At 41.6% G+C, this 14,329-nt stretch overlaps 1 protein-coding gene across 12 annotated transcripts in view; it reads left to right on the top strand.

Annotated features, from left to right (window-relative positions):
• Positions 1–14,329, top strand: part of EHBP1 (EH domain binding protein 1) — a 211,321-nt gene that overhangs the window by 159,102 nt on the left and 37,890 nt on the right. For 4 of the 12 annotated variants that reach the window (XM_069009118.1, XM_069009110.1, XM_069009107.1 and 1 more), the window contains 4 exons: positions 6,466–6,582; positions 9,578–9,705; positions 12,389–12,530; positions 12,681–12,787. In XM_069009118.1, the coding sequence (XP_068865219.1) occupies positions 6,466–6,582; positions 9,578–9,705; positions 12,389–12,530; positions 12,681–12,787 (494 nt within the window). The remainder of the gene's footprint in view (positions 1–6,465; positions 6,583–9,577; positions 9,706–12,388; positions 12,531–12,680; positions 12,788–14,329) is intronic. The other 8 variants (XM_069009112.1, XM_069009111.1, XM_069009117.1 and 5 more) reach the window with 6 other exon arrangements.

Here is a 14,329-nt window from a genome sequence, read left to right as displayed (position 1 = left end):
TTTTGTGATAAATAGAGAAATTACATCCTTGATGGCAGTAAGGCTGAGCCAAATGGCACATTACATAGGCTATGGTGTTCCTCATCTCTCTTCACAGTTTATGACTCCCCATCCTACATTATTTCATTACTTCCTCCTCACTGTTTCATCGTGCCTGTACATAGCTGTTCCTGCCATACCTTCTCTCAAAGTAAGGTCTTTGTCTGGTTATATCCTGAGTGCTCAGCTGGATAGCAGTGACCCTGTTTTGTTGCAGGGACTCACTTGTAGTGTTGCTAAAGATCCCAGTGTGCTGCTTTCTGGGATGTGGTCTTCCTGTTTCGTATTTTGCTCTGTATTTAGCCATTGGTTGTCCTGCCCTTCATTCAATTTGTAAACAGTCTATCAGAACTGATGGCAGCTCATTTATAAAGTTATCACCACTCTACCTGTTGGGTTTTATCCAGTGTAACAATTTCACAGCTTTCTACTTTTGTGTTGATTTATACTTCCTACTTTGATTTCTCTTCATTCATACAGTAGTTTGGCCAATCTATTTGAACTTTGCTTGGACTTAAAGTCTTCATTTCCTGTCTTGTTTTATCCCTCTTTGCTCTTTTCATGTCAATGTGCATTTTATAGCGTTTTCTTCTGCTCCCTCCATCTCAAAAAGCTTTCCGTATGGGAAATCTTCCACATAATTCTACCACACCACTGGTATTTTCAAGTGCCACACCAGAGCTCCACTCAAGAAATTCATTCTTCTAAAATGTAGTAGTTCTGTGAAATGGCACCAACACTTAACAAACCAAATGAATTGGAATTATTTCTGGGTTTAGTCTTTTTTGGTTTTCAATTTCCACCAAAAATTAGGATTTAATAGACAGTCTCCTTATTACCACTGGACTCTGAGTGTTTCCTCAACTGCATTCACATTTTTATTGTGTAGAGTCCTGTATTCCCTACACAATACCCAAGAAAAGCTTATTATCTTAGGTCTTCCAAGCTGTCTTGCCCATTATACATCATTAATCTCTTCTTCTGCATTGATTGCAATTACTTTTTGATTTACAAAAAGGGAATGTACCAAATAATTTTATTCTCAATTCAATTATTTCAGAAAAAAAGTGACTTTTCAGCTCTGGGATTTTGGAGTTTTTAAAGACTATCTTCTTCCTTACAACTGTAGGTAAAAACATGATCTCTTTCATTGTTTCTATATGCTCATTAAGAATTTCATGCTTTGGCAGTGGTGCAATATTCTCTGTTAAAAGGCTTTATTTAATCAAGGTCTGAAAAACTCAAACGCCTATGGCAAGTTGAAACTTTCCTGGATAAGCAGCATCCCTAGCTATGAAATGCAGTCTTTTTCATAAGTTATTTGGCATGTGAGACAGAAAATACTTCTTCCTGCCAACTGCCAGAGGGTTTGGGATGGCAGCTTCAAATTTATTAGATGTCCTACTAGCTTCAGGCCGATAAGCGGATGCCTTGAGATGGATCCAAGGACAGTATCAAGATAGAGATCCAAATATCCCCCCTTTTCCTAGCAGCAGCAGGACAAAGGAATTGACATCTTATCTAGGAATTGTCCCTGTGCAGTGGAACACCCGTCTACTCTTCTGGGGTTTGGGTGGTGTGTTTTCCTTACTCTCTGGCACATCTCCATCCCTTATTTGAGCTGGCATCAGTGTGAGGAAGCGGCTCAGACCTGGGGGTGGTGAGGACAGGGTATGTTCAAGATTTCAATTCTGAGGCAATGATTTTTAGGGAATGTACGTGGTGGCACAGCCTTACTCACCATGCTTAGTCTCCAACTCATGAAACCAGTGTTAGGTCCTCAGTATTTTTAGCAGGCAGTATTTCTATCCACCAGCAGTTACTGCTGTAAGTTCTTGTCCTGACATCAGGTTTCTTTTACATGGAACCAGTATTTCAACTCTGCATTTCTTCCATTCTCTGCCTTTGCTGCCTTTATTGCTGTGCAGAGGCTCCTGTCACATCCTGTAGCCTTAAAGCGAACTCTGTACCTGAAAGTAAATAAACTAAATATCTCACCATCCACAAGCCTGAAGGACTTCCCACAGACAGTGCTGAAGGCTGGAGACATCTTAAGAGTGAATACTGTTTGTGCAGCTTCTCCCAGTAACGTGATCCAGCCCCCATCAATGCTTTTGCTTCACTATGAAAATTACTCCTTTTCTATTTAATCTAGAAATTGATGCAGTCAGCTGCAGCTCCTTCACATGTGGACAAGCTTAAACCAAGTCAAGAGAATATCAGTTTAACCACAAATTAGGCCTGACCTTAATCTGAATAGTAAAATGTAAAAGCTGTTAAATGCCTCTGGGTCCTCTTCCACCAACATTCTGGCATTTCCACATGGTTCCAAAAGATACTTATTTCTCTCTCTCCAGTCCAGACTGCAGTCCATGCTGTGTGGGTGATGGTCAGTGCTGTTTGGTTTTTGACTCAATCCTTTATCTTTTACTTTGTTCATTCCTTCATGACATAGTAAAGCTTTGCTGTCTTTCTAGGATTCAAATTTACATACTTTTCAAGGAAGCAGTTCTTCAGTCCTTTTCTAAATGTCTGCCCTGGTTCTAGACCAAGAGCTTTAAGTTTTTCACACTAGCAATTTGTTCTTTTCATAAAAGATATCTGTTATCTCTTCGTCATGTTGTTCCTTTTATCATTTATAATTGCAAAATCTTGTTGTAACATGCTCCCTAAACACATTTCCCTTTTAATACACAGGAAGAACATTGAACTGGAAAAAACCCTAGAGTAATTTAAATCAAGGAATCTAGATTTTTAAAGATACTTGAAAAATTCTGAAATGACTTCAAATTACTGCTTTTAATTGATTTTTTTTTAATAAAGTGTAAATGTCCTGATAATCATATTCAGTCAAAGTCTGCCAACTTTAAATTAAATACTAGGTCAGGTCATTATCTGATACTAGAAACTGGTGTCTTCCACATTCCCATCTCTTTTGTTTCCTAAAATGGTGGTGTCAGAGGCAATGCCTCTGATCTCATCTTGCTATATTGAATTAAAGAAAATCAAATAATCTGATATAAGCATTCCCTTCGTATGCAGGAGTCTTAAACCCTGTCATCTTGTTTAGATTGTTGTGACACATCCAGCATCCAGTGAGGTGACTAGTAGCTGTGAGCTGACCTTGTGAGCTGACTCTTTTGGGTGATTCCAAAAGTCACTGCCTGCTTCTAGGCTCCAGGTGGATTTGGTTCCCCTCTGCCATGACAGTGTCCTCCTTTCTTCCCTTCTACCTCTTCCAAATGTCCACAGTAGCCCAGGCATGCTTTCAGTGTGCCCCTATGAACTCCAGGATGTATTTGAGAGTACCATGGCCTGAGAGCCACTGAATTTCTCCAACATCATCATCATGAGGGAATATATAAATTATAAATAATGGTGTGCAAAGTCCAGCTCCTCATCAGAAACAGTAGAGCAGCTTTGAAGGAAATTCAAAACCATCAGAATTGCTGCTGTTGCTGCTTTAACATTCTGTTTTCTCTACAGTCTGCTGCTTATCCCTTTACTTCTTATCCTTTTTTCCACTTCATGAAGATCATGCTGTGCCCTTCCACTTTGTTCACTTACCTCTGCACTTCCTGAAACAACAGGAGTCCAGATCCCAGGATCACCTGTGTGAGTTTCAGTGGGAATAGAAAGGGTGTCTCAGAGAGTCAGGAGTGTTTCTGCCCACCCACTTCCACACCTGAAGCACAATCTGTCAGGTCCCAGGTCTGGTCGCAGATCTTGGATTGGCTGGAAAGAGATGTTCTTCTCCATCACTCTGGCTCAATCTGGGGCAGCATGGAACAAAGCTGAGTCTTCCAGAGACTAAGGAGAACTCATGGAGGGGAGCCCAGGGAAGTCATGGTGCTCAGCTGAAGCACAGGGCTCCTACTTCACAGGCTGCTGCTCCATCACACACACAGCCAATGTTGGATAAGACACTGAAGTTGGAACTTCTTTGCTCCTGTCTGTTGCAGCAAGAGCCTTACCCAATATCAGCAGAGGTCTGTGGAAGATGTTGGTTAGTTACAGGGGAATTGAGGGGGCAGCTGGTTAGAAAAAAGTAGTAGACATAAAAAAATTTACAGGCTCCTAAAATGGAAATTATAGGTGGTGTGGAGATAAAGGGATAAAGTAAAGATACAGCTGTATGACCTTTGTGACAGCAGCGTGGGCCTAAAGTGCAAGCTTCGGGTCTGGGAATGAGGTTGAGTGTGTTTCCAAGACAGGTGATGAGTGATCAGCACCAATCCTGGTCCAAACTTCTGGTATTCAGAATTATGGCATCTTGGTACTATATTTAGGATCTTTTTTGTTTGAATGATATTTGAATGTACCCATGTCCTGTATTTATAATTTGTATTTTTTTCTTATCTGAGATGTTTTAAAGTTCCTTTAGTTACTCTATGTCTTGTTTCTTCAGACTTTAGTCTACTCTTTTTTATAATTTTTACACACATGATGCATACATAGGAAAAAAATGCTAGTGTAAGTCTGAACAAGTATAGATAGCATTTGATATGAGATTTAAAAGTGAGTAAATACAATGCATCTACTTACTTTGAAAGTATTAATCTAGCTTTTAGGGACTCCAATTTCTTATATATTTGTATTGAAAATGTGAGTCAGGATTTTTTCTGGGATCTGCTTCACAATTCAGAACTTGCTATTTGATCTTCCTCAAGTAACTTACTCTTTCTGTGCCGTAATTTACCTACATCATCATCATAATTGTAATTATAATAATCGCCTACTTCATAAAACATTATGGGGCTCATTTATGAGTGATATTCATAAGCTGCTCTGAGAAACTTGGTAGAAAGATCCCATAAAAAATAATTACAATTATTATTTTATTTAAAATGTATGTAGCTTACAAACAATGCTGATGAAAAGTAGTGCAGTAAAGCACTTTTAACTGATTCATCAATGACTTGGATGAAGGAGCAGATGCCTGCTCAGCAAGTTCACTGGTGACACAAAGCTGGGAGCAGTGGCCAATACCCCAGAGTGCTGTGAGCCCTTCAGAGGGACCTTGACAGGCTGGAGAGATGGGCAGGGAAGAATCTCCTGAAGTTCAGCAAGGGCAAATGCAGGGTCCTGCACCTGGGGAGGAACAGCCCCAGGCACCAGCACAGGCTGGGGGTGACCTGCTGGGAAGCAGCTCTGGGAAGGAGGACCTGGGGGTGCTGGTGGACAACAAGCTGTCCATGGGCCAGCAGTGCCCTTGTGGCACATTGCCAATGGCATCCTGGGCTGCATTAGGAAGAGCATTGCCAGCTGGTCAGGGAGGTGATCCTGCCCCTCTCCCCAGCCCTGGTGAGGCACATCTGGAGTGCTGTGTCCAGTTCTGGGCTCCTCAGGACAAGAGAGACAAGGAGCTCCTGGAGAGGGTCCAGCAGAGGGTGGCAAATGATGAAGGGACTGGAGCCCCTCCCTTCTGAGGAAAGGCTGAGGGAGCTGGGCCTGTTCAGGCTGGAGAAGAGACACTGAGAGGGAACCTCATCCATGTCTGTCAGTGTCTGCAGGGAGGGCTCAGAGGATGGACCAGGCTCTGCTCGGCGGTGCCGGGCAATGGGACAAGAGGCAGCGGGCAGGAACTGAGGCACGGGAAGTTCCACCTGACCATGAGGAAGAGGTTCCTCACTGAGCAGTGCCCGAGCACTGGGACAGATTGCCCAGAGAGGCTGTGGAGCCTCCCTCACTGGGGGTATTCAAGAGCCATTTGGACACCATCCTGTGCCATGTGCTCTGCGATGACCCTGCTTGAGCAGGGAGGTTGGACCAGGTGACCCACGGTGTTCACTTCCAAGCTGACCTATCCTGTGGTTTTGGGAAAGCAGCAATTCATGAGTGTGCTCTCAGTGCACCTGACATAGGTGCTTACTGAGTGTGATACTCCAGGTGGTAGCTTTCCTCCTTCTACAAGAAGACTTCAACACCTAGGCAAGGTACAGTGATCCCAGCTCTGGGATGTACTATACAAGGTGAGGAGTAGCAAGTCTCACCAGGCTGGGAACTCAGTACCTGGAGCCTTTCTCAGGAGACTGCAGCTCAAGGTCCTTCTGCTGCCCAGACCCATGTGAACCTGCCTCATGGCAGCTTTGGCACCCATTCTGCAATATGGAGAACTGAGAGCCCGGGGGAAAACATTTTGGCTTGAGATACCCAGAGGTTCAGTGCAGAGGGCAGCCACTGCTGAGGCCAGACTCTGCCTTTATTGGAGCAGGAGTTTCCAGCAGAGACCCTGTATGTTTAATGAATTGTCTCAGTTTGAAGATAAATCCATAAGTGGACAAGAGTGGAGTCTCCTTCCAGACTTATTTAATTATTTGCATTTTTATCATAACTCAGCTGGCTCTCTAAAGCATTCATTTTTTTTGAGTGATGTGTTGCATGTACATATGAAAATACTAACCTTAATGCTGTGTGTTCCTACAGATGAGGATGAGGATGATGATAATATTGAGATAGATACTAATGAGGAGGCTCCTGAGTGCTCTGTTACTGGAGGTGGAGATGAACTTACTAACCTAGAAAATGACCTTGATTCAACGGGTAATTTAAATAATGGCTATTTTGTGTATTTTGCATGACTAACACTCCATCGTCATATAAATACTGATGTGCTGCTTGTCTCTCTGTCAGCTTTATTCCCGTGTGCCTTTTCAGGTCTTTTAAACCCTAATGTTTAATATCCTGCATTCATGTTTAGTTGAAATTTAAAATCAACAAAATCATTATTTCCAACAGTGTCAGATTTAAATGTCTCTTGCTCTTTTGATGGGGAAGGGAACCCCAGGCCACATTGGTAAAGCAGAGCCACCTGAAAGCACCCTGCCTGGATTGTGCCAGGTAGGCAGAGGGATGAGCTGCCACTCTGCACTGCCATCCAGGCCCATCTGCTCAGGGAAGAGGAGCAAATGTGTCTTTCTCTGTTAATAGAGACTTGGTGTCTCTCTGGTTCCTTCCCGAGGACCGGCTCTTGTGTTTACACCTTGTTGCCCCAGTGGGGGGCATGGAGGTATAAGTACGAGCAGAAGTAGTCCTATTTACTTAACAGTGTTCATATAACAGGGGTTTTATAAACACATGAAGTCACAGGACTGGTATTCCCCCCTTTCAAAAATCTTCAAGCCAAACTGGAGTTTAAGTGATAAATGTGGTGCTAAATGCATTGGAATCTTACGAGGGAGATGCTTATTTCCAAAGGAGCTGGATCTTCAAAGCTACACAAAAGGAACTGCCCACCCATGAGGCTCCTCTGCTTGCAGAGGGCTGGTGAAGGAGTTTGTTCTCTGTACAAGTCTGCCTGTTCCACTCAGCCCCGAGGAGTGCCTGGGGTCTCTGTTTGTGGTGGGCTTCTCTGCCAGGGCCTTTCTGCTCACTGCAAGTTACCTCGGGCCTGGAGTAGCTTGGCCAGCACAGGACTGTGTCTTGAAACAGGCAGCTCAAGAGAGAAGATCTTCAGCATCCTCTGGCTTGATTCTGCCCATGCCAGATGGACCCAAATGTGCAGTCCATAATATGTTAAATCAGAACTTAATTTAGTGGTTTTTCTTTGTAAATCAAACCAAGTGATGTGTATATAGCTCTTCCTAGTCTTGCTTGCATGCAAAACATTTGAGTCATGTCCTTTATTTTTTTCTATTTGAGGATTTCCAGACACATAGGAGAATATATTTAGTGTTTCCAGCATTTGAATTTGGCTTACTTAAAGCAGAATCCTGTCAAATAATTTTCCAATAAAAACTGGTTAATTTTAGGAGGAGTAGAAAATGAATATGTGAATATTCCTGTCACATTGCCCCAGTGACTTACTTTCTGTGGGCCTTTTTTGTTTTGAGAAGTACCTTTTCAGGGATACAAACCCACTGCCCAGTGTTCCAAGTCTACCATGGGGAGACATTCTGAAAAAAAACTGGGACATCATTTTGCAGTTCAGTAGTAGCCAAAGGTACAGACAAGTAAGAAAGAGGATGGGCAGTAGTACAGAAAGCAGTCTAGTGCTATGGTAGAAATCAGAGTACATGGATTTTGGTGTAAATCTGCCAATTCATACCAAGTTCTAATGAAGGCTGAATCTCCTGGGAACACCTAAAAGTACAACTATAAGGGACATTTCACATTTGGGATCATTATGGACTTCCTTAATTACTCACCTGCTGAATCCTCATCCCTCCCATCTCTCTCAAGAAGAGAAAACTTTATTTTTACTGCTTCTTGGTTTTAAGTATTGCTTCTGTCTGTGTTTGTCAGTACTTCTACATGTTGTGAACCTCTTATATCATAGTTATTACATGGTGTTTATGTATAAGCCCACAAGAATGTGCATGTAGTTACATGTGAGCCTCAATTAAGGACACCCTGACTGGGTGTGCCAGAGGAAAGGGAAACTATCCTTCATAATCCAGCCCAGCCCATTGCTGCTGGAGACAGGCAGCATTTGACTGCCCACATGCCAAAAATGTTTTGGCTAATATGTATTGGAGCACTCCAGACCTTGGAAGGAGCTATGTGGCTAAACAGTCATGACTCCGCTTTCCACACCAGCTGGAAGTCACCAACCTGCAGTGGAAAACTCAGGTTGGGCACGTGGGAAAACACAAGAGCTGCTCTTTCCTCTGCCTGTGACCCAAGGCCCAGGTGTAAGTGCATCCTATATGTGCAGGTGATGCTCCACTGGCTCCAGTGCAGGGGCAATTCCTCGCGTGGGGCTGCATGTAGAGTGTGTGTCTGGGGGCTTCTGTGCCAGTGTTCCTCTGCTTCCCTGCCCAGGGACAGCTCCACAGTGCTGTGCTGCAGCTTGTTCTTAGCACCTTCCCTCCTTCTTACGTGTGTGTGTGTAGGTAACTACACGTGTAGGTGTGTTACAAATTCATACAGTCAACATTTACATACAGAATGAGCATTAGTGGGAGGTAAAGTTCTCATCTGCTGTTTATTTGGGCTCTGATCCAAGTTGCTAAAATTGATTTTAAAAAGCTGGGAGCTTCAGCAGACTTCGAGTCTGTCCTTTTGATGCAGTTCTGAAGCATTTTATGACTCCCAGTTTCAACATATTCTATAAATCATAGTAAATTATTACTAGAAAGTAGTCTTTTTTGATACTGAAATTTTATGAGAAGCTGTGCCAAGAAGCCTTAGGAGGAATTAGTAGTTCATACACTTGAGGGGTTATCAGTATGTAAATTATATGATAAATTGTCATCTTTAAATAAATGGCTTTTTAAGTGTGTTTTTATACCAAAGTATAGGTATGTACACATTGGGAGTAACTTAAACATTATCTACTTTCTATGTTTTTCACCTGCTGTCTGCAAGCATGTTTACTTGTTCCACTGAGTGCCATGTATGTTTTCCAAGAAAAAAATCCATGTATGTTACACAAACCTGTGCCAATCCCAATCACAAAAACAATTCCTTCTATTTTCTTTTAAGTTCAAAATGATAGCAAAGTGAATTAAATCTACCTTTTAAGTTGCTACATTGTTGTAGTGAGTCTGCATTGAAATGCATCTCACTCTGTTGTATGTGGTATTTGCATATTTAGCAGAACAAAACAGTAAGTTGGTGGATTTGAAGCTGAAGAAGCTCCTAGAAGCTCAGCCACAGGTGGCAAATTCACTCTCCAGTGCTGCTCAGAAAACTGTAACAGATAGCTCAGAGCAAGACATAAAGGTAAGTTTTGCTTAATGCTTTTGTTTTGGTACCTGTGTGTTATGATCGAGGGTTTGTATTTTGGGAGAAGGAAAAGAATTTCTTACCAAATCCTTCAGAGTCAGAAACACAGAAAATCTTCGTGGCAGTGCAGTTACATAGTTTGCAATGCACTGGGTTTTTTCCTGTTGATTGATCAACACGTTTTCTTTTTTTTTTTTTTTTTTTTTTTTTTAAATCTTGATGCTTGTCATTGGCAGAACACTAACAGGTATAAGAAGGTCTCTCAAAGGTATAAGAAGGTCTCTCAAATTCTGCCTGCTCAGGTTGTTACTGATATCAGAAATGCAGCACGGGCTCCATCCTGCTGCTGGTGCAATCAGCAGCCAAGCAGCCAGACTACCTGACTTGAATGGGAGTGGGGTTGGACTCTCAGAGATTTGCTTCCCTCCCAGTCCGGGTCCTCTGTTTTTCTTACTTTAAAATTAAGCTGTGGTACACTTTAAAGGCTTACGTACTTTGGGTGCTCGATGAGTGCTTCTGAGAAAAACAGACATGAGTATGTGGTGTGTATGGGCACTTTGCCTATTCTTAATGTTCACCACTTCAGCATAAAGTGCTCACCAATCAATTTTCTATTTCATTTTCTTAATTAGGCCCCTTGTGTTCTTGCTATTCTATTTTTTAAAAATAGTCCCTGTATGTCATTAATATCCCTATGGCTCTGGGGCACTTCCAGTTGGGTATAACTTTTCACCCACCTGCAGTCTGTGGGGAGAGCACTGCTGACTGAAAGGATTTCCTTCCCCAGATACAGAGATGCTTTGAAGTCCCAAAACAATGACTTTCATTGCTTTTCCCTTACACTGTCGGTTCCTATAAATTGGTGATGAAAGTGTGTGGCAGCAGCAGAGGACTTTCGGTCTCTATCTTTGAACAAAAGCAAGCCTGGATCAAGTCTGATTTTTGCGTTCAATTTAGCTTTCTGCAGTGGATTTAATGCAAAATGAAGCTGGCCCAAGAATAATACAATGGATTGAAAAGGCTAACTGAATTAGTGGGCTTAGAGGAATACATTTGTAAAGTGGCAGAAGTCCCCAGTCATAAAAAGGTTTCTTAAAATGGGATTTACTAGCTAATCACACTGATATTTTAGCATGTTGCCAGGCCTAAAAAATTAGCCATGTTTGTTTATTTTGGTAAAGACTCTGGTTTAGGCTGTCAGATGGTTATTAAACTAATAACAGGAAACCACCTTTTATTTAACCAGAATCTTACAACCACCTGATTAGTGCAGCTGAAAAGTCATCCAGAGGTATAAGCAATACTTGTTTAACCTTAATTCTGTGAAATGACACACAGGCTGCCTCTTAGGGTAATTTGGTATCACCTAACATGATAAAAATGGTATTTGTCTTTATAAAAAGCATTTGTGAGGGAGTTGATTCTTTTTAAGGTACTCCCACAAAAAGGTGCAACTTAACAGTTTATCTCTGCGTGCGTCTTTTCTAAGGAAGACTTGAAAGGCGGCGTTATAAGGAATATATGGTGTCCATCTGTTCTCATGGAGCTCTTGGCATTGAGGTGGATTTGTTTTTTAATAAAATGCAGTTTACAGGTTTCTAAATGAGGCATTCTGTGTTTGTGGAAAAGGATAAACTGTTACCTTCCCTTGGGGATTGTGTATCCCCGGCCTCCTTGAGGCGAGAGAATAGGCCGTTGGAGAACTCCCTCATTACCGATTGTCTCAATGCAGAGGAAGGGCAAAGTCTTGGTAGCTTTTGATAACCAGTTTCAGCATTCAGCAGGCTTAGCTATTAGTCATGCATCTTAGCCTTTCCCTATTTACTTTCAAAACACTTAATAAAAATAATAAAAGATTAGGTATAAAATGAAATATTTGTTTGGTACACAGCACCTCGGTATCTGCAGCTTCCACACACCACAGTGGTTCAGTCTTCTGGGATATTTCGTGTTGATAGAATCATTTGAATTTGTTACCAGTATTAACATAGGAAGCCCTGGAAAAGATAATTGTAGTTTCCTTAGCTGTAAAGGGCTTACTTACAAATCTGGCTTTGGAAAGTTATAGCTGATGAAATGCAGTTCAGTGGGGTAGCATTATAATCCTACCTTTTAGACTTCATCCAGCATTAGTGGTTTATCTCAATGGGCATAAAATTAGAAACTAGTTCTTCTTGTCATACAAGTCTATGGGACTACAGAAAACGACAGATTTCTGTACCGGGCAGGGAGAGAGGCTAAAAGCAACACGCTTTAAAATGATACAGATCGTGTTCAGGGGCAGAGACGCCGCGATTTGGCAGCAGCACGCGCGGGGCTTGGCACAGCAAAGGTGCAAAGGAGCGCTTTTTTGTTTAAAATCGGCATTGCTGGCAAATGCCGGTCACAGTGAAGAGGTCTGGTTGGTAAAAAAGTAGAGAGTTCTGCAGGAGGGTGCCCACAAAGCAAAAAGCCAGTCGTTGCCACCACACATTAAACAAACAAAAAAAAAGCAAAAGTTAATCACTCTTCTGCTTTTTTCCCCACAGCTGATACTTCCATCCAATATAAACCACAGCCCGAGCTGTGAAATCCACTTTGTAAAAGCTGTGTCCTGTCCCCTCACAAAAACGTACCTTTCAAATTAATGTCTTCCCGCTTGTAAACAAAAGAAACTGTTGTGTGTCTGTTTTTTTCCCAGCAGAATGGAACAGAGGAACATCGTGCTGAGCGATCACAAAAAGCAGCAGAACGGTTTAGAAATCCCGTTGTGTTCAGCAAGGACTCGACTGTCAGGAAAACTCAGCTCCAGTCTTTCAGTCAATACGTGGAGAGCAGACCAGGTAGGAGAAAATATAAAACCTGTTTTCCCATCTTATGATTTAATAATATTTAACAATAAATATATGAAAACCCGATAATGTAAGTCCACATTTCAATACATAAATATCAAGCTTTATAATAATTTTACATGTCTTTTCCCTTTTTTCAAGAGATGAAAAGGCAGAGATCAATACAGGAAGATACAAAGAGAGGAAATGAGGAGAAGGCTGCGATAGCTGAGACTCAGAGGAAGCCATCAGAAGATGAAGTGCTTAATGTATATTAATTTTTTGTCTGGTTTCATGATTGCTGATAATTCCAAACTGTATGTGGAAATAGTGCCTTTATTTGTTAAAATGAGATGTTAGGGTTTTTTAGATGTCAATCTCCAGTGCATTCAAAGCAGAGTGAGAGGGGTGCACTGTTGAATTAGTCTGCAGTGTGGTGATAATTGTCAGATAAAAAAAATGAATTTTTCAGAGTTCCACAGCCCCAGCTTCCTTGAGACATTTCCATCAGGGCACTTCCCATAAAGAGATTCCAGTATTGATCTACCGGGAGGATTTTAATTATTACAATAGCAGATACCGCAGAGCTGCAGTTAGAGGGAAGAGTCACATGAGACCTGCTAGAATTTCTCAGCCAACCCATTTTGTTGGCTTGGGTTAATGGGTGTTCAACCTTTCCATTATCCAGATCAGCCGTGAATTACTAGCTGAATGATGTTTGCATTAATATAATATATATGGTAATTTCTTCACTTAATTAACGGGGAGGTTCAGCTCAGTAGGGGTATGGGCTGATCATGTGTAAAATTGATTTGTGAGGGAAATATTTGATAGACCGCAGGGAGAAAGCTGGTTTTGATGGACAGCTGCGGGACAGAAGCAGGAAGAACCAAGTTTTAACCTGAATATTTTTTGTCTGAAAGCGCAACACAGCCTTTGAGGGTGGTTGTTTGTTGCTCTCCACAGTTTATCTGAACACATTTGTCATTTTTGCTGAGGCAATCTGGAGCTGAGTAGCAATTTTGTACCACTGTCATATCTACACCAAAACATCGAACTTTTTACGAGCCGGAGTTATTTTTAGCCCAGTTGTACTTTTGCAGAGCTGAAAAGGTCTGGCACAGTGAGTTCAAATTATATATGCAGATGATACACATGAACTCTTGGGATATTACAGCCTGACACAGCATTTCTTTTCATCTTCTAATAGCAATTGTTAACAATTATGCATGCTGACATTAGGGAAGTTTTCATACTATTTTCGATTAATTATAGTTGATGAAAGGCAATATATTGCACATCACTTCAACTCCCCAGACCGATTTTTTTCTTTCTTCAGGGTCTGCTCTCAGGGAGTTTTGTTTTTGTTGTTGCTGTTTTTCTGGCTATACAACAGGTAGTAAAGGATTTTACGTTAGGGGTGACACTGTTGGCTATTGTGTAGGACGAGAGGGACCAAATTAATGGGGGAATAATGTCCTTAAATTTGGATATCCCAAATTTCAAAGTTCTTAGCTTGTTACTGGTCCTGGGAGCTCAGCCATGCTGTTGACTTTCACTTTGAACTTGTCTTCATTTGAAATAGTATGCTGATGTGTTTATTATGCCTGTTGCCTGAATGTGAAGCGGAATTGATTATTTCAGACACATTTACAGAAAAACAATTGAAAACATTCAGTGAAAGTATCTGAGACCCTTATGCAGCAACAAGTTAGCCTCTAGTAGGGAGATAAGTCTCAAAAAAAAAAACCTCCCTGTATTTTTCTGTTCCCAAAGGACAGTGATTTTTGCTTCATCCTTTACAGGGTGTA

Source organism: Aphelocoma coerulescens, chromosome 3 (assembly GCF_041296385.1).
Source record: "Aphelocoma coerulescens isolate FSJ_1873_10779 chromosome 3, UR_Acoe_1.0, whole genome shotgun sequence".
In the NCBI taxonomy this organism is placed as follows: Eukaryota; Metazoa; Chordata; class Aves; order Passeriformes; family Corvidae; genus Aphelocoma; species Aphelocoma coerulescens.
This window is presented reverse-complemented; position numbering and strand designations above follow the sequence as displayed.